This window comes from Chiloscyllium plagiosum, unplaced genomic scaffold (assembly GCF_037043375.1).
Source record: "Chiloscyllium plagiosum isolate Xiang-an unplaced genomic scaffold, Cpla_swu_hap1 HiC_scaffold_14, whole genome shotgun sequence".
NCBI classification, from domain to species: Eukaryota; Metazoa; Chordata; class Chondrichthyes; order Orectolobiformes; family Hemiscylliidae; genus Chiloscyllium; species Chiloscyllium plagiosum.
This window is the reverse complement of record NW_028270152.1, coordinates 76,745,523-76,772,144: the sequence shown is the minus strand read 5'-3', so window position 1 is coordinate 76,772,144 and position 26,622 is coordinate 76,745,523. Positions and strand designations below refer to the sequence as shown.

General features: G+C 42.7%; 1 protein-coding gene across 1 annotated transcript in view; it reads right to left on the bottom strand.

Moving 5' to 3' along the window:
- The window catches only part of ift122 (intraflagellar transport 122 homolog (Chlamydomonas)), a 139,841-nt gene that overhangs the window by 21,531 nt on the left and 91,688 nt on the right, over positions 1–26,622 (bottom strand). The window contains exons 17-24 of the mRNA XM_043708443.2: positions 24,918–25,079; positions 21,585–21,751; positions 17,118–17,289; positions 15,805–15,907; positions 14,794–14,934; positions 11,161–11,258; positions 7,541–7,641; positions 1,863–2,028 (exon numbers count right to left, since the gene is read on the bottom strand). Coding sequence (XP_043564378.1) covers positions 1,863–2,028; positions 7,541–7,641; positions 11,161–11,258; positions 14,794–14,934; positions 15,805–15,907; positions 17,118–17,289; positions 21,585–21,751; positions 24,918–25,079 — 1,110 coding nt within the window. The remainder of the gene's footprint in view (positions 1–1,862; positions 2,029–7,540; positions 7,642–11,160; positions 11,259–14,793; positions 14,935–15,804; positions 15,908–17,117; positions 17,290–21,584; positions 21,752–24,917; positions 25,080–26,622) is intronic.

Below are 26,622 nucleotides of genomic sequence, written 5' to 3'. Positions count from 1 at the left end.
CCTAAGATTGTCTTTGTTTTGGGTGTCCCAGTATTGTAACGTTGTCTCAGTTGAATTAGTGTCCTTCATTGTCAGTGTGTATTGATATGAGGGAGAACTGGCCATGTCGTTTTGGTGAAAGTTGATGTTCATGTATTCTGGTGGCGAGTTTCCTGCCTGTTTGTCCTGTGCAATGTTTCTCGCAGTTGCTGCATGATAACATCACCTATTTTGCAATTTTTGAGATATAAGACATACCGGGCATTGTTCAGGTCTGAAAGCGATGGCCATAGGCTCACTTCTGAGTATGCAACAATTGTGACTGTGCCAAGAATTACACTAACAATTAATTAGCGTAGTCAGTCACGTTCAGCATGTGGCTCACTTATGATGTTAGAGGTTATATATATTCAAATGTAGGACCCTGACCTCTAAGTGGGAAGGAAGTATATAAAGTTTTGTGCCTTTTTAAAAACGAAACAAAAGTGCAGGGGCAATATTTCCCTGGTGCATTCATCATGCCAATAGCTTATTGACTTGTCAATCATGCAACATAAATTGTTATTTTTTTTAAATTTGGCATCCTTACATCTGTCCTGATAAGTGTAAGTCAAAAAGCCTTGAAGGCATGTCTCTTTTCTCAGCAATAAACAAAAAATGGAAAAGGAGGGAAAAATTATACTTATTCCACTCAGATGTAAGGTTTCTCCCTTTTCCTCAGTGGTCAGAAGTATTCTCAGTCCTTTTAGAGCTGCGAATACTTTTTGGAGCCGTATACACTTTGTTAGTTAGACATCTCCCATTTCCTTTACACTGTTTCAATTTATTAATTCAATTATCTAAATATAGTCTGATCTACAGCCTGGATTTACCGATTCTATACTTCCAACTTCATCTTCTTCAAAGGAATTACAGTTTGAAGGAAGGCCACCAATTGTTGCAGCCTTGTCACTCAATCTATCTCCTGTCCAGTGTGACTCAGATCTGGCAGCATTGAATCAGTATATTTAACTGTAAATTTACATTTACCAATGTAAAGAAGTTACTTTTCACTTATAATTCATTTATTAAAATTATTTATACTCCTTAAAATAATTTATTCATATACTTCTGATGTCTGTGCCTAGTGTAGCAGCTGGTACTTACAGAAACATAGAGGTAAAAACAATGACTGCAGATGCTGGAAACCAGATTCTGGATTAGTAGTGCTGGAAGAGCACAGCAGTTCAGGCAGCATCCAAGGAGCTTCGAAATCGATGTTTCGGGCAAAAGCCCGAAACTCCTTGGATTTCGAAACTCCTTGGATGCTGCCTGAACTGCTGTGCTCTTCCAGCACCACTTACAGAAAAATAGTCAATAAAATAATGGAATAATTCAACATAGACACTCAGTCCATTGTACTTATGCAGGTTATTTGAAAGTGGTATCCAATTGATCTCATTCCCCCCTAACTCTTTTCCCATCATCAAACAAATCTTTCTCCAAGACCTTCCCATTCAAAATGTAGTATTGATTGATCACCCTTTCAGGCAATGTGTTTCAGTGTATGACAAACACTGCTGAAGTATTGTTTTCACAGGTACTTCTGGTTTTTGTGCCAATCAAAATCTGTCTCTACTAACCTCTCTATCACTTTAGTAGTATGTTCTATTAATGTTATTGAAATCCTTCAAGATTTTGAATGCCTCCATTAAATCATCCCTTAATCTACCTGGCTTCAGAGAGAACAAAGCATTCCGCCTCCCAGAGTCTTTTTCTCATTCATGGGATGTGAATATCACTGGCTAGTCAGTATTTATTGCCTGGTCACTATTTTTTCAAAACAAAGTTCAATTTTTAATACTTCAATCCACTTGCAGCCAGTAGCTGATGAAGTTCCTCACCTCACTGTCATGGAATGGCTTAGATCGAATTGTCAGGCTACCCAGCTCAATGGACTTCTGGAACCTAGCAGGAATGCGAAGACCCTGTAGTTTGTCATAGGCATGCCGGGCCAGTTTGTATGCACCAAGCGCTTTACTTTGTTTGGCTAGAGCATATAAAGTATTACTGATAACAGTTAAGGAATCAAAAATACAGTCATTTCTCATCAGAAACTCTATGGAACTGAAGTTAGTCATGCTGCATAACATTAGTCATTGAAACCTTAATACATCTGTATGAATGCACATTGTGATACTGAAAAATATACTAATGGTAACTTTCGTGACATGTTCAGTACTAATATCATAGTGTGATTTCAACATATACAAGAACTAATCACGTGATTCAGGGTGAGTTTGCCAGTTGGATACAAAATTGGTTTTATGGTAGAAGACAGTGAGTGATGGTAGAGGGTTACTTTTCAGACTGTACATAGAACATAGAACATAGAAGAATACAGCGCAGTACAGGCCCTTCGGCCCTCGATGTTGCGCCAATCCAAGCCCACCTAACCTACATTAGCCCACTATCCTCCATATGCCTATCCAATGCCCGCTTAAATGCCCATAATGAGGGAGAGTCCACTACTGCTACTGGCAGGGCATTCCATGAACTCACGACTCGCTGAGTAAAGAACCTACCCCTAACATCTGTCCTATACCTACCCCCTCTTAATTTAAAGCTATGCCCCCTTGTAATAGCTGACTCCATACGTGGAAAAAGATTCTCACTGTCGACCCTATCCAAACCCCTAATCATCTTATACACCTCTATCAAGTCACCCCTAAACCTTCTTTTCTCCAATGAAAACAACCCCAAGTGCCTCAGCCTTTCCTCATACGATCTTTCTACCATACCAGGCAACATCCTGGTAAACCTCCTCTGCACCCGTTCCAGTGCCTCCACATCCTTCCTATAGTATGGCGACCAAAACTGCACACAATACTCCAGATGTGGCCGCACCAGAGTCTTATACAACTGCAACATGACCTCAGTACTCCGGAACTCAATTCCTCTACCAATAAAAGCCAGTACGGCATATGCCTTCTTCACCGCACTATTTACCTGGGTGGCAACTTTCAGAGATCTGTGTACGTGGACACCAAGATCCCTCTGCTCATCCACACTACCAAGTATCCGACCGTTAGCCCAGTACCCCATCTTTTTATTACCCTTACCAAAGTGAATCACCTCACACTTAGCTACATTGAACTTCATTTGCCACCTTTCTGCCCAGTTCTGCAGCTTATCTATATCCCGCTGTAACCTGCCACATCCTTCCTCACTGTCTACAACTCCTCCGACTTTCGTATCATCCGCAAACTTACTCACCCAACCTTCTAACCCCTCCTCCAGGTCATTTATAAAAATGACAAACAACAATGGTCCCAAAACAGATCCTTGCGGAACACCGCTAGTGACGGCACTCCAAGATGAATCTTTGCCATCAACTACTACCCTCTGTCTTCTTCCAGCCAGCCAACTCCTAATCCAAACCTCCAACTCACCCTCAATGCCATACCTCCGTATTTTTTGCAGTAGTCTACCATGGGGAACCTTATCAAACGCCTTACTAAAATCCATATACACCACATCTACTGCTTTCCCCTCGTCCACCTCCTTAGTCACCTTCTCAAAGAATTCAATAAGGTTTGTGAGGCACGACCTGCCCTTCACAAAACCATGCTGACTATCCTTGATCACATTATTCCTATCCAGATGTTCATAAATCCTATCCCTTACAATTCTCTCTAAGATTTTGCCCACAACAGAAGTGAGACTCACCGGCCTATAGTTACTAGGGTTATCCCTACTCCCCTTCTTGAACAAGGGAACCACATTTGCTAGCCTCCAATCTTCTGGCACTACTCCTGTAGACAACGAGGACATAAAAATCAAGGCCAATGGCTCTGCAATCTCCTCCCTTGCTTCCCAGAGAATCCTAGGATAAATGCCATCAGGCCCAGGAGACTTATCTATTTTCACCCTTTCCAGAATTTCCAACACCTCTTCTCTACATACCTCAAAGCCATCCATTCTACTTAATTGTGACTCAGTACTCACATTGACAACAATGTCCTGTTCCTGATTGAATACTGACGAAAAGTATTCATTCAGTGTCTCCCCAATCTCTTCAGCCTCCACACGCAACTTCCCACTACTATCCTTGACTGGACCTATTCCTACCCTAGTCATTCTTTTATTCCTGACATACCTATAGAAAGCCTTAGGGTTTTCCCTAATCCTACCAACTAAGGACCTTTCATGACCCCTCCTTGCTGCTCTTAGCTCTCTCTTCAGGTCCTTCCTGGCTACCTTATAACTCTCAATCGCCCCAATTGAACCTTCACGCCTCATCTTTACATAGGCCGCCCTCTTCCATTTAACAAGGGATTCCAATTCCTTATTAAACCACGGCTCCCTCACACGACCCTTTCCTCCCTGCCTGACGGGCACATACTTATCAAGGACACTCAATAGTTGCTCCTTGAACAAGCTCCACATATCAATTACACCCTTGCCTTGAAGCTTACTTTTCCAGGCCACACATCCTAAGTCATGCCTCACAGCATCATAATTTCCCTGCCCCCATCTATAACTCTTGCCCTGTAGTGCACACTTATCCCTCTCCATCACTAGAGTAAAGGTCACCGAATTGTGGTCACTGTGCCCAAAGTGCTCACCTACCTCTAATTCTAACACCTGGCCTGGTTCATTACCCAGAACCAAATCCAGTATGGCCTCACCTCTTGTTGGCCTATCTACATATTGTGTCAGGAAACCCTCCTGCACACATTGGACAAACACTGACCCATCTAACGAACTTGAGCTATAGCTTTCCCAATTAATATCAGGAAAGTTAAAGTCCCCCATAACAACCACCCTATTACTTTCACTCTTCTCTTGAATCATCCTCGCAATCCTTTCTTCTACGTTTCTAGGACTATTAGGAGGCCTGTAAAAAACTCCTAACAGGGTGAGCTCACCTTTCCTATTCCTAACCTCAGCCCAAACTACCTCAGATGGCGAGTCTTCATCCATCGTCCTTTCCACAGCTGTAATACTATCTTTGACAAGCAATGCCACACCTCTCCCTCTTTTACCCCCACCTCTGACCCTACTAAAACATTTAAACCCTGGAACCTGCAACAGCCAATCCTGTCCCTGTTCTACCCATGTCTCCGTAATAGCCACAACATCGAAGTCCCAGGTACCAACCCACGCTGCAAGTTCACCTACCTTATTTCGTATACTTCTTGCATTGAAGTATACACACTTCAAACCACTGTCCTGTTTACAGGCACCCTCCTTTGAAATTGATGCCATGTTCCCAACCTCCCTACATTCCACGTCCTGCACCCTAAAGCTACAGTCTGGGTTCCCATGCCCCTGCAGAGTTAGTTTAAACCCCCCCCAAGAGCACTAGCAAACCTCCCACCAAGGATACTGGTGCCCCTCAGGTTCAGGTGTAGACCATCCTGTTTATAGGATCCTGTTTAAATGACCACTGTAGTCCTGTGATCAATAGTGTTTCATAGAGATTGATACTGGGTCCACTTTTGTCATTTATATAAATGATTTTGATGAGAATACAAGAGGTATGGCTAGTAAGTTTGCAGTTGACACCAAAATTGGTGGTATAGTTAGCAGTGAAGAAGATTATAGGAGAAAGTGAGGTCTGCAGATGCTAGAGATCAGAGTTGAAAAGTGCGGTGCTGAAAAAGCACAGCCAGCCAGCCAGGCAGCATCTGAGCAGCACGAGAGTCAATGTTTAAAGCATGAGCTCTTCATCAAAAATGGGGTGGTGTTCAAGGGGCTGAGAGATAAATGGGAGGGGGGTGGGATGGGGATTTGTGGAGGTGGGGGGGGGGGGGGAAGAAGGTAGAAGGCAGTTGACCGGGGGGTGCAGCGAGAGAGAGAACTTCTTCAAGGTGGGCATCCTTGGAAGAGTAAGGTTATAATCAACTAGCAGAAGGTGAGGACTGCAATGCTGGAGATCAGAGTCATAAAGTGTGGTGCTGGAAAAGCATAGCTGGTCTCTCCTGCTCCTCAGATGCTGCCTGACCGGCTGTGCTTTTCCAACACCACACTTTTTGAGTCTGATGTCCAGCATCTGCAGTACTTTTCAAATTTCACAACATCTTTCCACAAGAAAAGATTTACAAAGATGGTGCCAGGGTTGGAAGGTTTGAGCTATAGGGAAGAGGCTGAACAGGCTGGGGCCATTTTCCCTGGAGCGTCGGAGGCTGAGGGGTGACCTTACAGAGGTTTATAAAATCATGAGGGGCATGGATAGGGCTGGGGAAAGAGGACGTCCTATAGGATTCATGGACCAAATTACTTGGCTAGAGGTAAGGAACAAAAAGGATGCAACTACATTGCTTGATGTAAGCTACAGATTGCCAACCAGTGGGAAACATATGCAGGAATAATTTTTTAAGGAAATTACAGGGGTGAAAAGTCCTCAGGTAGTTCTAAAGGGAGGGCAGGTTGTGGGAGGTGGAAATGGATCAATATAGACTGGAATAGTAATAGTGTGAAGGGCAGTGAGAGGCAAAAGTTCCCAGTGCACATTCAGGAGTATATTTCCAGTTTAATGAGAAAGGACAAAGTCAGAAGTCACATAACAGCAGGTTAGTCCAACAGAATTACTTGAAATTAAAAGCTTTCTAAGCACTGCTCCTTCATCATCATATTTCCACAAGACAGCCTGCACCGGTATCTCAACTTCACCTGACAAAGGAGCAATGCTACAAAAGTTTGTGATTTCAAATAAACCTTTTGGACAATCACCTGGCGGTTGTGACTTCTGACTTTGTCCATTCGAGTCCATATATCACTGCTAGACCTAGTTCTTGCGAATGAAACCAGTCAAGTGGATCGAACATCTCTGGGAGAACCTATAGGGGACAGTGATCATTTATCAAACATTTAGGCTGATGATAGAAAGGAAAAGGAACAAGCCAAAGTAAAAGTAATAAATTGGATGAAAGCCAACTTCTCCAGGCTTCTCAGTCCCAACCCTCGGACTCAGCACCGCCTTCTTGACCTGCAATCTTCTTCCCGACCTCTCTGCCCCCACCCCCTCTCCGGCCTATCACCCACACCTTAACCTCCTTCCACCTATCCCCAATGCCCCTCTACCAAGTCCCTCCTCCCTACCTTTTATCTTATCCTCATTCCTGAAGAAGGGCTTATGCCCGAAACGTCGATTCTCCTGCTCCTTGGATGCTGCCTGACCTGCTGCGCTTTTCCAGTGCTTTTTCTTCTCAAGGAAAGAACCTTGATCTAGTAACCTGGACACAGTAGAAGGCAAAGGTTGGCAGGAAAACTGGCAGCCGAATAAAGGAATACCTTAAAAGAGGAAATATTTTGGGGACAGTCAAGATTTAGTCAGTTAAGTTAGGAGAAACAAATCCAGAGACCGCCAATGAAAGACATAGGACACAGTAGAACAACCAATACATCCTAACACTGGCTACCGTCATATGAAACTTTGTCAGTCTGATGAAAGGTCACTGAACTGTAACTTAAATGCTGTTTCTCCCTCCACATAAGCCTTACCTGTGCAATCTCACCAGCATTTTGTGGTTTTTAGTGTTAGCCATATGAAATAGCTTGCTTGACAAAAGGATACACTTTGGAGATGCCTAAAGGGGTTTCCTTTGTAAGATTGTGAAGTAAAAATCGGGAGATATTGAAGAGTGCTTCGGGTAAATGGGAACTAAAAGGTTCATCCTGCAAAGAAGATAAAATGAGATACATTTTGGCTTTATGTTCTTATTCATTATATTCCTAATAATACTCAGGGGTGAATAAGAAAATCAGAATAAATGTAAATTGCTGTAAAGTGATATGTAAGGCATTAAGATTGTCCAATTCAGTCTAGAAAATTAGTTTTAAGCAGAATTAGCGCTCACGTTTTATTCCGTCTGCTAACAAAATAGAGTCATAGAGATGTACAGCTTGGAAACAGACCCTTCGGTCAAACCTGTCCACGCCGATCACATACCCCAACCCAGTCTAGTCCCACCTGCCAGCACCCTGCCCATATCACTCCAAACCCTTCCTATTTATAAACCCATCCAAATGCCTCTTAAATGTTGCAATTGTACCAGCCTCCACCACTTCATCTGGCAGCTCGTGAAAAGTTGCCCCTTAGGTCTCTTTTATATCTTTCCCCTCTCACCCTAAACCTATGCCCTCTAGTTCTGGACTCCCGATCCCAAGTAAAAGACTTTGTCTATTTATCCTATCCATGCCCCTCATAATTTTGTAAACCTCTATAAGATCACCCCTCAGCCTTCGATGCTCCAGGGAAAACAGCCCCAGCTTGTTCAGCCTCCCCCTGTAGCTCAAATCCTCCAACCCTGACAACATCCTTGTAAATATTTTCTGAACCCTTTCATGTTTCACAACATCCTTCTGATAGGAAGGAGACGAGAATTTCACACAATATTCCAACAGTGGCCTAACCAATGTCCTGTACAGCTGCAACATGACCTCCCAACTCGTGTACTCGATACTCGGATACCAAAGCATACCAAATGCCTTCTTCACTATCCTGTTTACCTGCGACTCCATTTTCAAGGAGCTATGAACCTGCATTCCAAGGTCTCTTTGTTCAGCAACACTCCCCAGGACCTTACCATTAAGTGTATAAGTCCTGCTAAGGTTTGTTTTCACAAAATGCAGCACCTCACATTTATCTGAATTAAACTCCATCTGCCACTTCTCAGCCCATTGGCCCATCTGGTCAAAATCCTGTTGTAATCTGAGGTAATCCTCTTCGCTGTCCACTACACCTCCAATTTTGGTGTCATCTACAAACTTACTAACTGTACCTCTTATGCTCACACCCAAATCATCTATGTAAATGACAAAAGGCAGTGGACCCAGCACTGATCCTTGTGGCACTCCACTGGTCACAGGCCTCCAGTCTGACAAACAACCCTCCACTTCTACCTTTGAGCCAGTTCTGTATCCAAATGGCTAGTTCTCCCTGTATTCCATGAGATCTAACCTTTCTAACCAGTCTTCCATGGGGAACCATGTCGAATGCCATACTGAAGTCCATACTGATCACATCTGTCACTCTGCCCCCATCAATCTTCTTTGTTACTTCTTCAAAAAACTCAATCAAGTTTGCGAGACATGATTTCCCACGCACAAAGCCATGCTGACTATCCCTAATCAGTCCTTGCCTTTCCAAATACATGTACATCCTGTCCCTCAGGATTCCCTCCAACAACTTGCCCACCATCAATTTTGACGGTATTAGGCAAGAACTTTAAAAAGCTGATTGGGCACAGATGTTCACAGGTAGAGGGACGCTGGAAAATGTGAAGCCTTCAGAAATGAGATAACAAGAATCCAGAGAAAGTATATTCCTGTTAGGGTGAAAGGAAAGGCTGGTAGGTAGAGGGAATGCTGGATGACTAAAGAAATTGAGGGTTTGGTTAAGAAAAAGAAGGAAGCATATGTAAGGTATAGACAGGATAGATCGAGTGAATCCTTAGAAGAGTATAAAGGCAGTAGGACTAAACTTAACAGGCAAATCAGGAGGGCAAAAAAGGGGACATGAGATAGCTTTGACAAATAGAATTAAGGAGAATCCAAAGGGTTTTTACAAATACATTAAGGACAAAAGGGTAACTAGGGAGAGAATAGGGCCCCTCAAAGATCAGCAAGGCGGCCTTTTTGTGGAGCCGCAGAAAATGGGGGAGATACTAAACTAGTATTTTGCATCACTATTTACTGTGGCAAAGGATATGGAAGATATAGACTGTAAGGAAATAGATGGTGACACCTTCCAAAATGTCCATATTACAGAGAAGGAAGTGCTGGATGTCTTGAAATGTTTCAAGGTGGATAAATCCCCAGAATCTGATCAGGTGTACCCTAGAACTCTGTGGGAAGCTCGGGAAGAGATTGCTGGACCTCTTGCTGAGATATTTGTATCATCGATAGTCGCAGGCGAGGTGTTGGAAGACTAGAGGTTGGCTAACGTGTTGCCACTGTTTAAGAAAGGTGTAAGCACAAGCCAGGAAACTATAGACCAGAATGCTGCCAACTAAAGCTTTTTGGCAATGACTAGCATTCCAAGCTCCCTGGTTTAGATTTCCTCACAGTCTGTTTACTGTAAGGGCTCCATTCCATTCTCCCATCACTGGTCTGTTTTAATGATGCAACCTACTGTACCAACTCTTCTGTACATTTCACTTCTTTTTTAATTGCAGATCCCCTGGCCTCCACCACTATTGTAAGGGGTCTCAACTGCTTCTGTCCTGTTTCCTGCTTTATCACCATTCCCTCCCTTCTAGAACCAAAATAGGATTCCCCTTGTCTTCACCTTCCAATCTACCAATTCCCACATTTAATGGATCGCCCTTTCTTTTACCTCTAGGATGATGAAGGGTGATCGCCTTGTTTGTTCTGCCCAAGTGCCTCACTTCACACTTATTCATTTGCCACTGATCAACCCATCTGACCAGCCTACCTACATGCTCCTCACTATTTACCACTCCACCAATTTTCATATCATCTGCTAACTTACTGTTCAACTCTCTTACATTCAAGTCTAAATCATATATTTATACCAGCTTGATAGCCTTTATTCCCATTTGATCTGGCAGTATCTGTGGAGAAGGAAATAGCATGAATGTTTCAAGTCAGGTGTGCCTATTCTTCAGAGGCAAATTGGACTCAAAACATTACCTCTGTTTTTGTCTTCACAGATCTACCAAATCTGCTCATTTTCTCCTGCATTTTCTGTTTTATATTTCCAGCATCCTTAGAATTTTGCTTTTAGTTAGCCCTATTAGTTTGTCCAGTACACTACTGCTACTGGTAACAATTGTTCAAAGTTGTTTCCTCCTTTTTTCTACCTTAATTAAAAGAGAACCTTAAGTGTGCAATATCTAATTAAAAGGTAGCAAGGTCCCTTGTGTGTTTTGGATCACACATGTTGCCATCTTCTTCCCTCTTACTGTCTTGAGAAGCCACGGAAAGACAATCTGGTGAGGTGAAGCCAATTGCAAAGCCACATTCTGATTTACTATACATGAAGGAATCAATCAAATATAGTAAATCTCCTTTAATAAGATTTAAGGATGTTCTCTTGCTCATCCTAAAAAGACAAACTATCCGCCTGATAAAACTTACTCATATAGTAAGCAATCGACAAACTAAATCCTAAATCTTGGCACATTTCAGAAAGATGATTGTTTTTGGAAGGCAATCTGAGCAGTTTCTCACCGTGTATCTCTGGATCGAGTGGTATGCATGGTAAAGTTCCGCCAGGTGCTGGAAATGGTGAAACATTTTAAGCATCTCCAGTTGCTTCTCTGCCTTTTCTGTTAAACAGATGCAAAAGCTGTTAAACTTTATCATGCCAAAGTAAATAAGAACAAACTAAATTTCAGACAGATGCCCATTCTTAAAATTTACATCAATAAGGGTCCAGTTCGTCAAACACACTCACCTCTGTTTCATGCAATTCCTTATCAGTCTTCCCAGACATGTACTGTATCTAATTAATACTCAAATTAATTTAACGTGTGATAAATACTCTGGGCCCAGTAGTGAGGCTGGAGGGCTAATGCATTGAGTTGTTTTCACAAAGGCTGGAAAACGTACCCCTGGGATTAGCCCTCAATGAATACTTACACAAACTCAAAGCATTTCAAGGATTTGAAATAAAATGGAACAGCGCAGTCACAAAAAAAAAATTGATAACAAAAGAAAGGAAAATGCCAGAAACAGAGCTGGTGAGCAAGTGATAGGGCAGCCCCTAAACGACTATTTGATGGTGTCATCAATGCAAGTTGCACAAAATGGAGTGCAAGTCAGGGTCACAGATGTACAGCACGGAAACAGACCCTTCGGTCAAACTCGTCCATGCCGACCAGGTATCCCAACCTAAACCAGTCCCATTTAGAGTCATAGTCATAGAGTTGTACAGCATGGAAACAGACCCTTCGGTCCAACCCGTCCATGCCGACCAGATATCCCAACCCAAACTAGTCCCACCTGCCAGCACCCGGGCCATATCCCTCCAAACCCTTCCTATTCATATACCCATCCAGATGCCTCTTAAATGTTGCAATTGTGCCAGCCTCCACCACTTCCTCTGGCAGCTCATTCCATACACGTACCACCCTCTGCGTGAAAATATTGCCCCTTAGGTCTCTTTTATATCTTTCCCCTCTCACCCTAAACCTAGGCCAGATAGTTCTGGAAAAGACTTTGTCTATTTATCCTATCCATACCCCTCATAATTTTGTAAGCCTCTAGAAGGTCCAGGGAAAACAGCCCAAGCCGGTTCAGCCTCTCCCTAAAGCTCAAATCCTCCAACCCTGGAAATACATGTACATCCGGTCCCTCAGGATTCCCTCCAACAGCTTGCCCATCACCGACGTCAGGCTAACTGGTCTATAGTTCCCTGGCTTGTCTTTACCGCCCCTCTTAAACAGTGGCACCACATTAGCCAACCTCCAGTCTTCCGGCACTTCACCTGCAACTATCGATGATACAAATGTCTCAGCAAGAGGCCCAGCAAACACTTCCTTAGATTGCCACACCTGATCAGGTCCTGGGGATTTATCCACCTTGATGCGTTTCAAGACATCCAGCACTACCTCCTCTGTAATCTGGACATTTTGGAAGGTGTCACCATCTATTTCCTTACAGTCTATATCTTCCATATCCTTTGCCACAGTAACTTTACTGATGCAAAATGCTAGCTTAGTATCTCCCCCATTTTCTGCGGCCCCACACAAAGGCCGCCTTGCTGATCTTTGAGGGGCCCTATTCTCTCCCTAGTTACCCTTTTGTCCTTAATGTACTTGTAAAAACCCTTTGGATTCTCCTTAATTCTATTTGTCAAAGCTATCTCATGTCCCCTTTTTGCCCTCCTGATTTCCCTCTTAAGTATACTCCTACTGCCTTTATGCTCTTCTAAGGAGTCACTCGATCTATCCTGACTATACCTTACATTTGCTCCCTTCTTTTTCTTAACCAAACCCTCAACTTCTTTAGTCATCTAGCATTCCCTCTACCTACCAGCCTTTCCTTTCACCCTAACAGGAATATATTTTCTCTGGACTCTCGTTATCTCGTTCTGAAGAGCTTCCCATTTTCCAGCCGTCCCTTTACCTGTGAACATTTGCCCCCAATCAGCTTTTGAAAATTCTTGCCTAATAACGTCAAAATTGGCCTTTCTCCAATTTAGAACTTCAATTTTTAGAACTGGTCTATCATTTTCCATCATTATTTTAAATCTAATAGAATTATGGTCCTGCCATGCCTTATTTCCCAAGAGTAGTTCAAATTTTGCACCTTTTCTAGTAGGTACATGCATGTACTGAATCACACACTTAACAAATTCCTCTCCATCTAAACTCTTAACACTAAGGCCGTCCCAGTCTATGTTTGGAAAGTTAAAATCCCCTACCATAACCACCCTATTATTCTTACAGATAGCTGAGATCTCCTTACAAGTTTGTTTCTCAATTTCCCTTTGACTATTAGAAGATCTATAATACAATCCCAATAAGGTGATCATCCCTTTCTTATTTCTCAGTTTCACCCAAATAACTTCCATGGATGTATTTCCAGGAATATTCTCCCTCAGCACAGCTGTAATGCTATCCCTTATCAAAAGTGCCACTCCCCCTCCTCTCTTGCCTCCCTTTCTATCCTTTCTGTAGCATTTGTATCCTGGAACATTAAGCTGCCAGTCCTGCCCATCCCTGAGCCATGTTTCTGTAATTGCTATGATATCCCAGTCCCATGTTCCTAACCATGCCCTGAGTTCATCTGCCTTTCCTGTTGAAATAAATGCAGTTTAATTTATTAGTCCTACCTTGTCCCTGCCTGGCCTGACTGTTTAACTTGCTTCTGTTCTCAACTGCACCAGTTTCAGATTGATCTCTTTCCTCACTATCTCCTTGGGCCCTACCTACTCTGCATCCCCCCCCCCCCCCAAACCTTACTAGGTTTAAATCGTCCCGAGCAGCTCTAGCAAATGTCCCTGCCAGTATATTAGTCCCCTTCCAATTTAGGTGCAATCATCCTTCTTGTTCAGGTCACTTCTACCCCAAAAGAGATTTCAATGATCCAAAAATGTGAATCCTTCTCCCATACACCAGCTCCTCAGCCATGCATTCATCTGCTCTAACCTCCTATTCCTGCGCTCACTAGCTCGTAGCACCGGGAGTAATCCAGATACTATACCCTTGAGGACCTCTTTTTTAAATTCCTGCCTAATTCTCTATAACCTCCCTTCAGAATCTCAATCTTTTCCCTTCCTATATCGTTGGTTCCAATGTGGACAATGACCTCTTGCTGGCCTCTCTTTCCCCTTGAGAACACTCTGCATCCTCTCTGAGACATCCTTGACCCTGGCACCAGGGAAGCAACACACCATTCTGCTTTTTTGCTGCTGGCCACAGAAATGTCTGTCTGTACCTCGGACTAGAGAATCCCCTAACACAATTGATCTCTTGGAATCCGACATACCAGAAACTTAGCTGTTCGTGTTACGTTCCCCTGAGAATCCATCACCCCCCTACATTTGCCAGCACTTGGCCCATATCTCTCTAAACCCTTCCTACTCATATACCAATCCACATGCCTTTTAAATGTTGTAAGTGTACCAGCCTCCACCACTTCCTCTGACAGCTCATTCCATACACACACCAACCTCTGCTTGAAAAAGTTGCCCCATAGGTCCCTTTTAAATCTTTCCCCTTTCACCATAAACCTCAATGCATACAATTCTGCAGTGTACACGCACTGAAACCAGGGACGAACTGCTACGTCATAGAGCATGGAGCACTGCTATCCAGGCACTTTATACACAATATCCAATAAAAATACTAGCCTTACCTCGAGCTATGTCCAGACATTGCATAGACAACATCCAATAATAATAGGCAGCATCATTGAAACGACTTTCCAGAACCGCATTGTGAGTCAGTTGCTCCAGAACCTTGACTGCCTCATCTTGCCGCCCAGCCTTGTGAAATGCTGGAAATAGGAGTAAAGGAATCCAAATCAAACCTTTAGCAATCTTTCATAAATGTATAAGTAAGTAACAAGCTGCTCATTACTGTCCTGAAAATTGTCAGGCTGCAGGAAGCTGATCGGTATTCTTGGTACCGCATTAGGACTGGCCCAGCAGGGCAGCAATGATTCCAGAGGTATGTATCTGGCAAATATATCTTAGAGTTTGATACCTCCATATAATTGGGTGGGAAAGGTTCAACCTCAGCCTGGTTTACTTATTTTTCTTCCACCCATGGAAGCCTTCTTGCAGCTAGTTGAAGGATGATTTTTTTTTTGTCTCTGTCTCTCAGCGTACCAATCTCGGGTACAATGAGAGTTCAACCAAACCAGGGATATAGCAACTCCCACAACTGGCACTTCCACTCCTTGACACTATTTGTGGGGGTGACCCTGACATCATCTACATTTTAAGAAGTGAACAAAAGAAAGAAGAAACTTGCAATAATGCCTGAGTGAGTGGAATTTCCACCCCCATACGACTGAAAGGAAAATCTCCAGGTTTGTGGGACATTACACTATAATGTCACTCCCCAGTTTTAGTCAGGAGCATTGAATAGCAAAAGCACAGTTAAGGTACTTTACAGCCAATGTTAAAAACACAGCCAATGACTCGAAGCTGCACTTTCTTTTACATGTCATTTCTCTGGTAAGCAAAATAACAATTTCCCACTTACAAACTTACATGGAAAATCAGAAAATGTGCTCACAAACTGTTATTTTAGTCACAAGAGAAAAGACAGCTTCAACAATTCCAGATTTGGGTAAAATCACTTCCCTTGCCTAACATGAGTGAGCCCTGACAATACGTCGCCAAGTTTAACAAATTCTTACCTTTTTGGGCTTCTTCAAATTGATCATTTTCTGCTAGCCACTGTGCATATGGCACATACACAGTGTCTTTGAATTCTGGGTGCCGAGCCACCAAAGCAAAGGCCTGAACAGAAATAAACAAAAGTTCACACCAAACGGAACATGAGCACTACGTGGTCCAACAGTACACACAAGGTTGCTAATCAGACGTTGTCCATCACAGACGCCAACCCAATTAGTCGCTTGGTGTAAATGGGAAAGGCATGAGAATAAATAAGCAAGGAGGATTCTGAGATAGGGTGTAAACAGAACTATAGCACAGACATAAATTGTCCCCAATTAATGGAAGGAACAAATTCTGACACCTGACCTAGATGCTGAGCAAAATAAACAAAGGTGGAGAACTCAGTCAGTGTCCCAAAAATATGGAAAACATTGCTCTGGGGAAAACTGTCAGTAGCTACACTGTAATTGATCCTATGAAACGTTCCTGTGAATATTTATTTCTTTAGGGCAGTACAGTGGTTAGCACTGCTGCCTCACAGCACCAGGGTCCCAGGTTCGATTCCAGCCTCGGGTGACTGTCTGTGTGGAGCTTGCACATTCTCCCTATGTCTGCGTGGGTTTCCTCCGGGTGCTCCGGTTTCCTCCCATAGTCCAAAGATGTGCCGGTCAGGTGAATAGGCCATGCTAAATTGCCCATAGTGATAGGTGCATTAGTCAGCAGGAAGTGGATCTGGGTGGGTTGCTCTTCAGAGGGGCGGTGTGGACTGGTTGGGCTGAAGGGCCTGTTTGCACACTGTAGGGAATCTAATCTAAACATACTTATGATTTCACTAGAAATACTGAACAGAGTAAATCTTTCTGAAATACATTTACAGTGTTGCTACATCATATGACTAGAACAATATTTCCCCCAAAGTTCCTGAACTTAGGCGTTGGAATGACATTTAGGTGATATTTCAATTCCTTGCACCAACTGCCTGATGCAGACCAAACCTATGGGCAGTTTCACTTTATGGGTCAAAACCTTGCAGAACTAGTACAAGTCTGCACCGATGCTTTCACAACTTTTCAATTTTCTTAATACTACATAATTCCTAACATCTTGCGAATGCTGTTATCTCTCTTCACTACATACAAACCCAGTCAGTGCTGAGCTTTCTGTAGACAGTGATCATATTTATTACTTGCTAGTTCTATAAAAATCTGGCAAGTTATATCATCTATAACCATCTATGGTACATAAACCTTTCCTGGGGTTGCTATTATGTCAAGGTTGCACTTTTTCAAACCATTACTTCTCAGTAAGAGCAGATAGTAAACATCCTCACCTCTTCCCAGTGCCTGGTCTCCACATGCAGCAGGACCTGGGCCTCAAGGTCTCCCATTTTCATATATGTCTCTGCTGCGTATCCAGGATGCTGAAGCTTCTTTAAAAAATAGGCACACCTTGATAGGGGTTCCCGCTCAGCTTTGTCTAATTTGCGAGCTACATCAATTAACCTGTATAAGGAAAACAAAAGCTGCTCATTAAAAGTTCAATAGAGTTTTGTTGCAAATATAGAAACAGAAATGTATACGTTCTTTCATGATTTAATCCATTCTTCGTATTGTTTCATGCTTAGGTTAGTGTGCAATTTGGTGATGGTTTGTGTTATGATCAGCATATATCTGTGTTCGATTTTTTTGGTCAGTGTGTGTGTCTGCATTGGTTGATGGCTTAGTCAGGGGGTGTATCTGTATTGGTTGGTTGCTTAATCAGGGGATGTGTCTGTATTAATTGGTGGTCAAAGTCAGTTTTGGTGCACATCCTCAGGTATTAGTGAGATAGACTTTACAAAGTCAATTAACAAGGATGTGGCTTTGGCACTTCTAGTACCTAGGTCAATGACCGATTGTTCATACAATTGCATTCATATGATATTAATGGAAAAGGGTAGCACCAGTGACTGAATACATTACTGGAATACAAGGGACCAGTGAATTAAGGCTTTAATAGAACATAGTAAAGTTGCTGTAGTCCTATCAGATCACATGACTGCCCTCTCATTAGAGAGATGACTGGTGGGGAATTAACTCGAGGATCACCACAGAGGCAAGGGGAGAGGCTGAGAAGGAGGCTCTTTCATAGTAGTCCTAACCAATGTGGAAACTGAATCCACATTGTTAGCATCACAAAATGGCAAACCAGCCGTCCCACCAACTTATTTAAGCTAAGTACCTTGAAGCTCTGGTATTTGATAGCTCCAGGAGGAAGCTATCAAACTTCTAGTTTAATAATTGAAGCACCAAGTGACTAAACCAAGGTGTTAAATGTAGGGGTAATGGTTTAAGTATTATATAAGTGGTGATTTGGGGACTGAACTATAGGTGGCATTTTAGGAACTTACCAGTGGCTTTTCTACACAAACGCTGCTTTGTTTCTTTTCAATTTATAAAGGAGCATGCTAGGGTTAATGGGATTATACTCAGAGTCATACAGTCTATAGTACGGAGACGGGCCCTTTAGCCCAAACTGGTCCATGCTGACCAAAATGTCTGTCCATGCTAACCCCATTTCCCTGCACTTAGCCCATATCCTTCTAAGTAAAAAAGGTAAAAACAATGACTGCAGATGCTGGAAACTAGATTCTGGATCAGTGGTGCTGAAAAAGCACAGCAGTTCAGGCAGCATCCGAGGAGCAGTAAAATCGACGTTTCGGGCAAAAGCCTTTCATCAGGAATACAGGCAGAGTGCTTGAAGGGTGGAGAGATAAATGAGAGGAAGGTGGCGGTGGGGAGAATGTAACATAGAGTACAATAGGTGAGTGGGGGAGGGGATGAAGGTGATAGGTCAGGGAGGAGGGTGGAGTGGATAGGTGGAAAAGAAGATAGGCAGGTAGGACAGGTCATGGGGACAGTGCTGAGCTGGACGTTTGGGACTGGGGTGAGGTGGGGGAAGTTGAAGTCCACATTGATGCCCTGGGGTTGATGTGTTCCGAGGCGGAAGATGAGGCGTTCTTCCTCCAGGTGGTGAGGGAGCAGCGGTGAAGGAGGCCCAGGACCTCCATGTCCATATCCTTTCCTATCCATGTATTTGTCCAAATGCCTTTTAAATGTTGTTAATGTACTCACCTCAACCATTTTCATGGCAGCTCATTCCATATGCATGCCACCCTCTGTATAAAAATGTTGCCCCTTAGTTTCCCTTTTATTCTTTCCCCCCTAACCTTAAACTGATGCCCTCTAGTCGTCGAAATCCCAACTGTGAGAAAAAGACTGAGTGCATTCACCCTATCCATGTGTCTCATGATCTTATACACCTCTAAAATATCCACCCTCGGTCTGCTATGCTCTGAAGAAAACAATCCTGGCTTGTCCAACCTCTCCCTACAACTCAGATCATTGAGTCCACGCAACACCCTTGTAAATCTCTTCTGCACTTTTTCCAGTTTAATTACATCCTTCCTATAACAAGGTGACCAAGCTGAACACAATACTCCAAGTGCAGCCTCACCAACACCCTATGCAACATAACGTCCCAACTTCTATACTGACTGCCCTGACTGATGAAGGCCAGTGTGCCAAAAGCCTTCTATCTGTGACTCCACTTTCAGAGAAGTGTGAACCTGAACTCCAAGATCCGACTGTTGCATTACACTCCTTAAGGCCCTACCATTCACCATGAAACTCCTATCTTAAATTAGATTCCCTACAGTGTGGAAACAAGCCCTTTGGCCCACACCAACCCTCCAAAGAGTAACCCACCCAGACCCACTTTCCTCTGACTAATGCATCCAACATTACAGGCAACTTAACATGGCCAATTCACCTGACCTGCACATCTTTGGACTGTGGGAGGAAACCAGAGCACCCAGACGAAACCCACGCGGAGGGAGAATGTGCAAACTCCACATATACAGTCGCCTGAGGCTGGAATTGAACCCGGCTCCTGGCGCTGTGAAACAACAGTGCTAACCACTGAGCCACCGTGCCAGCCTATATTGATTTGACTTTCCAAAATGCAAGACCTCACACTTATCTATATAAAACTCCATTTGCCATTTCTCAGCCCAATTCCCCAGCTGGTCAAGGTTCTGCTGCAATTTCTTTTAACCTTCCTCACCGTCCACGATACCACCCATTTTAGTGTCATCAGCAAACTTACTAATCATACCTTGCACATTCTCATCCAAATCATTGATATAGATAACAAACAGTAATGGGTCCAGCACTGACCCTGAGGCACTCCACTAATCACAGGCGTCCAGTCCAAAAGCATCCTTCCACGAATACCCTCTGCTTCCTACTATCAAGCTAATTGTGTATCCAATTTGCCAACTCCCCCTGAATTCCATGCCATCTAACCGTCTAGAGTAGCCTACCATGTGGAATCTTATCAAAGGCCTTACTGAAATCCATATAGATTATGCTCTGCTCTGATCAATATCCCTGGTCACTTCATCAAAGATCGCTAATAAATTTGTGAGGCATGATTGCCCATTCACAAAGCCATGCTGACTCCTAATCAAACCTTGTCTTTCCAAATGCATGTTTATTTTATCTCAGCTTCTTCTCAAGTAACTTACCTATCACAGATGTTAGGCTTACTGGTCTATAGTTCCAAGGCTTTTCTTTGCAGCCCTTCTTGAATAACGAAACAACATTTGCTACCCTCCAGTTTTCCAAGACCTCATGCACGGCTAATGATGATTCAAAAATATCAGTCAGTTCTTCTCTAATTTCTTCTCGAGCCTCTTGCAGCATTCTTGGATATATCTGGTCAGGACCAGGAGATTTATCCACCGTCATATATTATAATACATCCCACACCTCCTCACTGTGATATGGACTGTCATCAAGATATCATCACTAACTACCCCAAATATCCAAAACTTCATGTCTTTCTCCAACTCTTCACGCAGAGAACAAATATTCATTGAGAACCTCGCCCATCTTGTGAGGTTCAACACATACATGTCCACATTAGTCCCTGAACAGGCCCTATTTTCTCTCCAATTTTTTTTTCCTTTAATATACTGGAAGTACCTCTTTGAATTCACCCTAATATTCTCAGCCAAGGCTATCTCATGCCCCCTTTTTGCCCTCCTGATTTCCTTCTTCAGTAAACTCCTGTATTCCCTGTATAGCTCCAGGGATTCCCTTGATCCCAGCTGCCTGTACCTGAGCTATGCTGCCTCCTTTTTTCTGGTCAAAGCCTCAATTTCACTTGTCATCCAGGGTTCTCTATTCCTACCAACATTATCCTTCACCCTCACAGGAACATATAGACCTTGAACTCTAGCTATCTCACTTTTAAAGTCCTCCCACTTGCCAGAAGTCCCTTTGCCTGCAAACAAACTACTCCAATCAACCCCTGTCAGCTCCTGTCTAATTCCATCAATATTCACCTTACCCTAATTTAGAACTTGAACTTGTGAACTGTGGGCCCATATGGGTTCAAGATCTTTGTATTATGAGCAGATTGTTGGGATTATTCTAGTTTAATTTCATTCTTTTTGTAATAAAGTTCTGTTTTATTGTTAAAGCGAAATCTATAGCATCTACATCTATACTAACGTGTCAGCATGTGACCACTTCACTAAAACTAAACCAATATGATCCATCAAGCCAGGTCTCTGCCTGGGATCTGATTTGTCCAATAATTACACCAGCCGGGAACATAAAAGTAGTGCATGCTGCAACATTGCTAATATTATGTAGCTGCATTTTAAGGAAGGAAAACAAGGAATCCAGCAATCTCTTTCCTTTACTTTCAAGTACACAAATGGCTATTTAAATCCATGTCACAGACTTACATATCAACCCAACCATGGTCCCCGATGATCTCAATTGCTTTTAGATGCTCCCCTGCAGACAGGTACATTTCTGCAGCTGCTTTTGGTTCATTGATATTCCTGGCCCAGTCTGCTTGTTTAGTAATCAACATCTTTGTATCCTTGGGATCACCTGAGCCAAGGAAATCCTGAGGAAATTATGATAAAATGGATCATTAATATTTCCTCTGATAAAGATCTGGAAAAGATAAGTTAAATGTAAACCATTCATATACAGTACATTTTTAACTCCAACCAGACAAGAGGGTTCTTGTATAAAATAATCTGGCTTCCTTTAACAAGCTATTAATTTGATCTAAATTATTTAATTGCACCTACTTCTGGTTCATCTCTGACATATTGCTTCTCTTCCTTGACTTCACGGTTTCTATTTGAGTGTAGAGGACATCCCAACGATATCCAATATAAGCCCACTGACACTCAAAGTTATTTTGATTACACCTCCTCACTCCCTGCTTCCTCCAAGGATTCCATTCCAATTTCCTCATCTCTGTCGCATTTGATCCAAAGATGCCACTTCCACCGGGCTGCCTCCAATATCAGTGTCTTTTTCCTCAACTGGGGATTCAAGTACTTCCACCATCACCCCTTCCCCTCCTTGCTAGAACAATGATAGGATCTGTCTCAGCCTTACTTTCGACCTCACAAGTCTCTGCATTCAAAGGATCATCCTCCACCACTTCCACCACCTCCAGCAGGATGCTACCATTAAATATATCTTCCCCTGCCCTCCACTGTAAGCATTTCACATGGACTGTACCTTGGTCCACTTCTCCATCACTCTGAACACTTCATGCTGCCCAACAGCATCCTCCCATATAAGGTGTAACACTTCACCTCCTCCCTCCTCACCGTCCAAGGTATCAAACCCACGTGAAGCAGCATTTTGCTTGTACTTCTTCCAAGCTAGTCCAATGTATTTGCTATTCACAACATGGTCTCCTTCACATTGGCGAGATCAAATACAGACTGGATGACTACTTTTGCAGAGTACCCCCACTCTGTCTGTAAGAATAATCCTGACCTCCCAGGTGTTTTCTATTTCAATAAACCACCTTGCTCTCATGCTAACATTTCTGTCCTCGTCCTGCTACAATGTTTCAATGAAGCATAATGTAAGCTCAAGGAACAACATTTAATTTTGCACTGAGGCATTTTTAGCCTTGAAGTTTCAATATTGAATTCAACAACTTCAGAAACTAGCCACATTATGCCTGTTCTCCATTTTTCTTAGATTCTCTACCACCAACTCCGCAATCTTGCAATGTGTTTACTTTACACTTATTAATTTTTAAAATTAGATTAGATCCCCTACAGCGTGGAAACAGGCCCTTCGGCCCAAGTCCACACCGACCCTCCAAAGAGTAACCCACCCAGACCCATTTGCCTCTGACTATGAGCAATTTAGCATGGCCAATTCACCTGACCTGCACAGCTTTGGACTGTGGGAGAATGTGCAAACTCCACACAGACAGTCACCCAAGGCTGGAATCGAACCTGGGACCCTGGTGCTGTGAGGCAGCAGTGCTAACCACTGAGCCACCGTGCCGCCAATTCTTTCCTCCTTTCACATCTTAACTTACACTCATTCACACCAGTGGTTAGCACTGCTGCTTCATAGTGCAGGAACCCGGGCTAGACTGCAGCCTCGGGTGACTACACATTCTCCCCATGTCTGCATGGGTTTCTCCGAGTGCTCCGGTTTCTTCCCACAGTCTAAAGTTATGCAGGTTAGGTGAATTGGCCATACTAAATTGTCCACAGTGTTCAGGGATGCAGGTTAGGTGCATTATTCAGGGGAAATGTAAAATAATAGGGTAGGGGAACGGGTCTGGGTGGGTTACGCTTCAGAGGGTTAGTATAGACTTGTTGGACCGAAGGGCCTGTTTCCACACTCTAGGCATTCTATGATTACATTTCACATCTCTTTTCTTTCTTCACTATTAACAACCCCCTATGTCCTTTGCACTGGGCTTCTACGCCATTTGCTCTATTGCTCTTCTCGGACTCTGTCAAAAATATATTAAACAAACACCTTTAATTCTTCAGAAGTCATACCGGACTCGAAACGTTAACTCTGTTTCTCTTTCCACAGATATTGCCACACTGCTGACTTTTCAGTATTTTCTATATTACCTAATTTGCTAATATTTTTCCTTTTGATTTGGTGGGACATTGATGACAGTGCCAAGGTCATATCAATTGCCTCCTTTTATTGCCTTAAGATCATTATGATTTAAATAAGTAGTATAAATGGTTTCTGTAGAACCGGAAAAGGTATCAATTCCCTTCACTGAAGAATATGGACAAGTCATCTGGGTCGTCACAATTCAGAAGCTTTCATGGTCATTTTGCTTTCGGTGCCAATCTTGTGGAATTAAATTTCATAACTTACTATAATAGGACTTGAACTCAAGGCTTCTCATGGTGCTCATTTAGAACCAGAATCATCAATATACTTAACCCAAATTCACTGTTGTCTAATAATGAAGCTTTTAGTGACTATAAAACATGCAAAATTTTATTTCACTTCCTGTAAGGTGTTACCAAGACTCAGCCCTGTACAACAGAGAACAGGAATGTATCACATCTAGGGAAGGTGCCAGCGTCACACTGTTCCAAAGTATGCACTCTGGTGTTCAAAGTTAGTGATTGGTATTATGGCACGTCATGTCATGCTCCACCCTCCTCCTCTCCAGTTGTTTAAACTGCTCATGCATTCATACCAGAATGTTGACTTAGCAGAGAAGATTAAAATCAAATTACAACAACAGAAAATGCTGGACAAACTCAGCTGGTCTAACAGCATCGTTGGGGAGAGAAACAGAGCTAACATTTTGAGACCTACATTATTGTCCTTCCGAAGAAGAGTCATATTGGGCTCGAAATGTTAATCCAGTTCCTCTCTCCACAAACTGCCAGACATACTGAAATTCTCCAAAACTCTGTTTTATTTCAGACCTCCAGCATCAGCAGTACTATGCTGTTATCAAAATCAAGTTACTCTTTTAGGGCTTTTGATATGTGGCTTTTCAAAATATATATATATGTTTTTGTTGGAAAGCAGGCTAAATGCTTTTTTGCTTATGCCATTTAAGAATGTCTGAGATGGTGACAAGATCCTAATGCACAAATAAAAAGGCCAGCCATAAGTTTAGAGCTACATTCAAAGAAGTGCAAAGTAGGCAAAAAAACTGCTCTCACCATGCTCTATCGATGTTGGTGCATGTTAAAACTTGAAACTACAAGAACTGAAGTTTAAAACCATCCTAAAGATTATTAGCAAGATAGTACCTTGGCATAATCAAACATGCATAGGTCAGTATACATATTTAAGGCACGACTATTATTTCCAGTCTTCTTGTACAGCTTAGCTGCCTCATGGAACTTGGCTTGGTAGGCATGAACATCTGCGAGGAACAGCTCATTGTCATTTTCACCATGCTTCTTACGCTCCTGTTAAGGAAATAATTCAATTAGTAATAAATTCAAACACAGATAGAAATTATTCAACACATTTTGCACTGAGTTAATTGTATAATTGAAAGGGAACAGAAGAGATTTGGGCTGACAGGAGATATCCTCCGGTTTAGTAGGATCAATCACTCTGGTAAGTGGATGCCCAAGCTTTTCATGTTTCTCAAAGCTGGCTTTCATGGAACAATGCCAACATAATCCAAAATGCATCTCCTTAGCATAAGAAATTATGAATTCTGAATGTCATCAGCTGGATTGTTGCAAACTTTCCAAAGGCAGGCCAACAAAACACCTTAAAATGGGGGCAAACATCAATGAGTTGGCTGCTTTACCTTGACATTAATGGCATGCACGAATGCGGCAAGATCTGGTCAATATCCAGGTTTGGGCTAATAAGTGGCAATTCATAGTTGCACCATGGAAGTTCCAGGCAATATCCATTTCCAGAAAGAGAGATTGAACCTTTGCTCATTGCCATTCAATGGCATTATCATTGATGAATTCACCACTATCAACATTCTGGGGATACCAACTGACTAGAAATTGAATTGGAATAGCCATGTAAATGCTGTGAGTACAACAGTAAGCCAGATGTTGGGAATCCTACGATGAGTAGCTCATCTCCTGTTTACCTTAGGCCTGTCAACTATATATATGGCATAAATCAGGAGTGTGATGGAAAACTCTCCACACCTCGAACATAAGAAACTCAATACCATCCAGGACAATGCTTCATTGGCATTCGGACACCACTTTCAGCATTCACTCCTTTCAGCAACGATGCACAGTTGCATCACCCACAAGATTCACCAAGGTTCATTCAACAGCATCTTCCAAACATATGATCACCTTCCACCTAGAGAAGGACAGAGCAGCAGATACCTGGAGACACCACTGCAAGTTGACGGCACTTAATCAATCAATCTTCTGAACCACACACTGCAAGTTCACACATAAGCACCCCAATTTAACTGAGAATTTCTTAAATTTTCTGTGACCCCACTTAATTAATTATCACTCAGTTCTCTATGCAGCCTGTTTCTATTTTTTTAACATTATACTTTGGTGCTCAAACTTCTATCAAATTAATTTAAATTTTCTCCCATAAGACTAGTTAATTTCCCCGTAGTCTAATAAGGAGAAAGTGAGGACTGCAGATGCTGGAGATCAGAGCTGAAAATGTGTTGCTGGAAAAACGCAGCAGGTCAGGCAGCATCCAAGGAGCAGGAGAATCGACGTTTCAGGCATGAGCCCTTCTTCAGGCTCATGCCCGAAACATCGATTCTCCTGCTCCTTGGATGCTGCCTGACCTGCTGCGTTTTTCCAGCAACACATTTTCAGCCGAAATCTAATAACCCAGGACTCTTGAGCTCTTCCATTGCAGGATGTCTCTAGCTATGTATAACCTTGCAATATCCTTCTATGCCTGGCTTGTGGCACTGGGAGTAAGCTCTGAGGTTCTGCTTTTTAACTTGCTTCTTAAACTCTAGCCTCTCCAATCTTCCTTCCAATGGACTGTGAC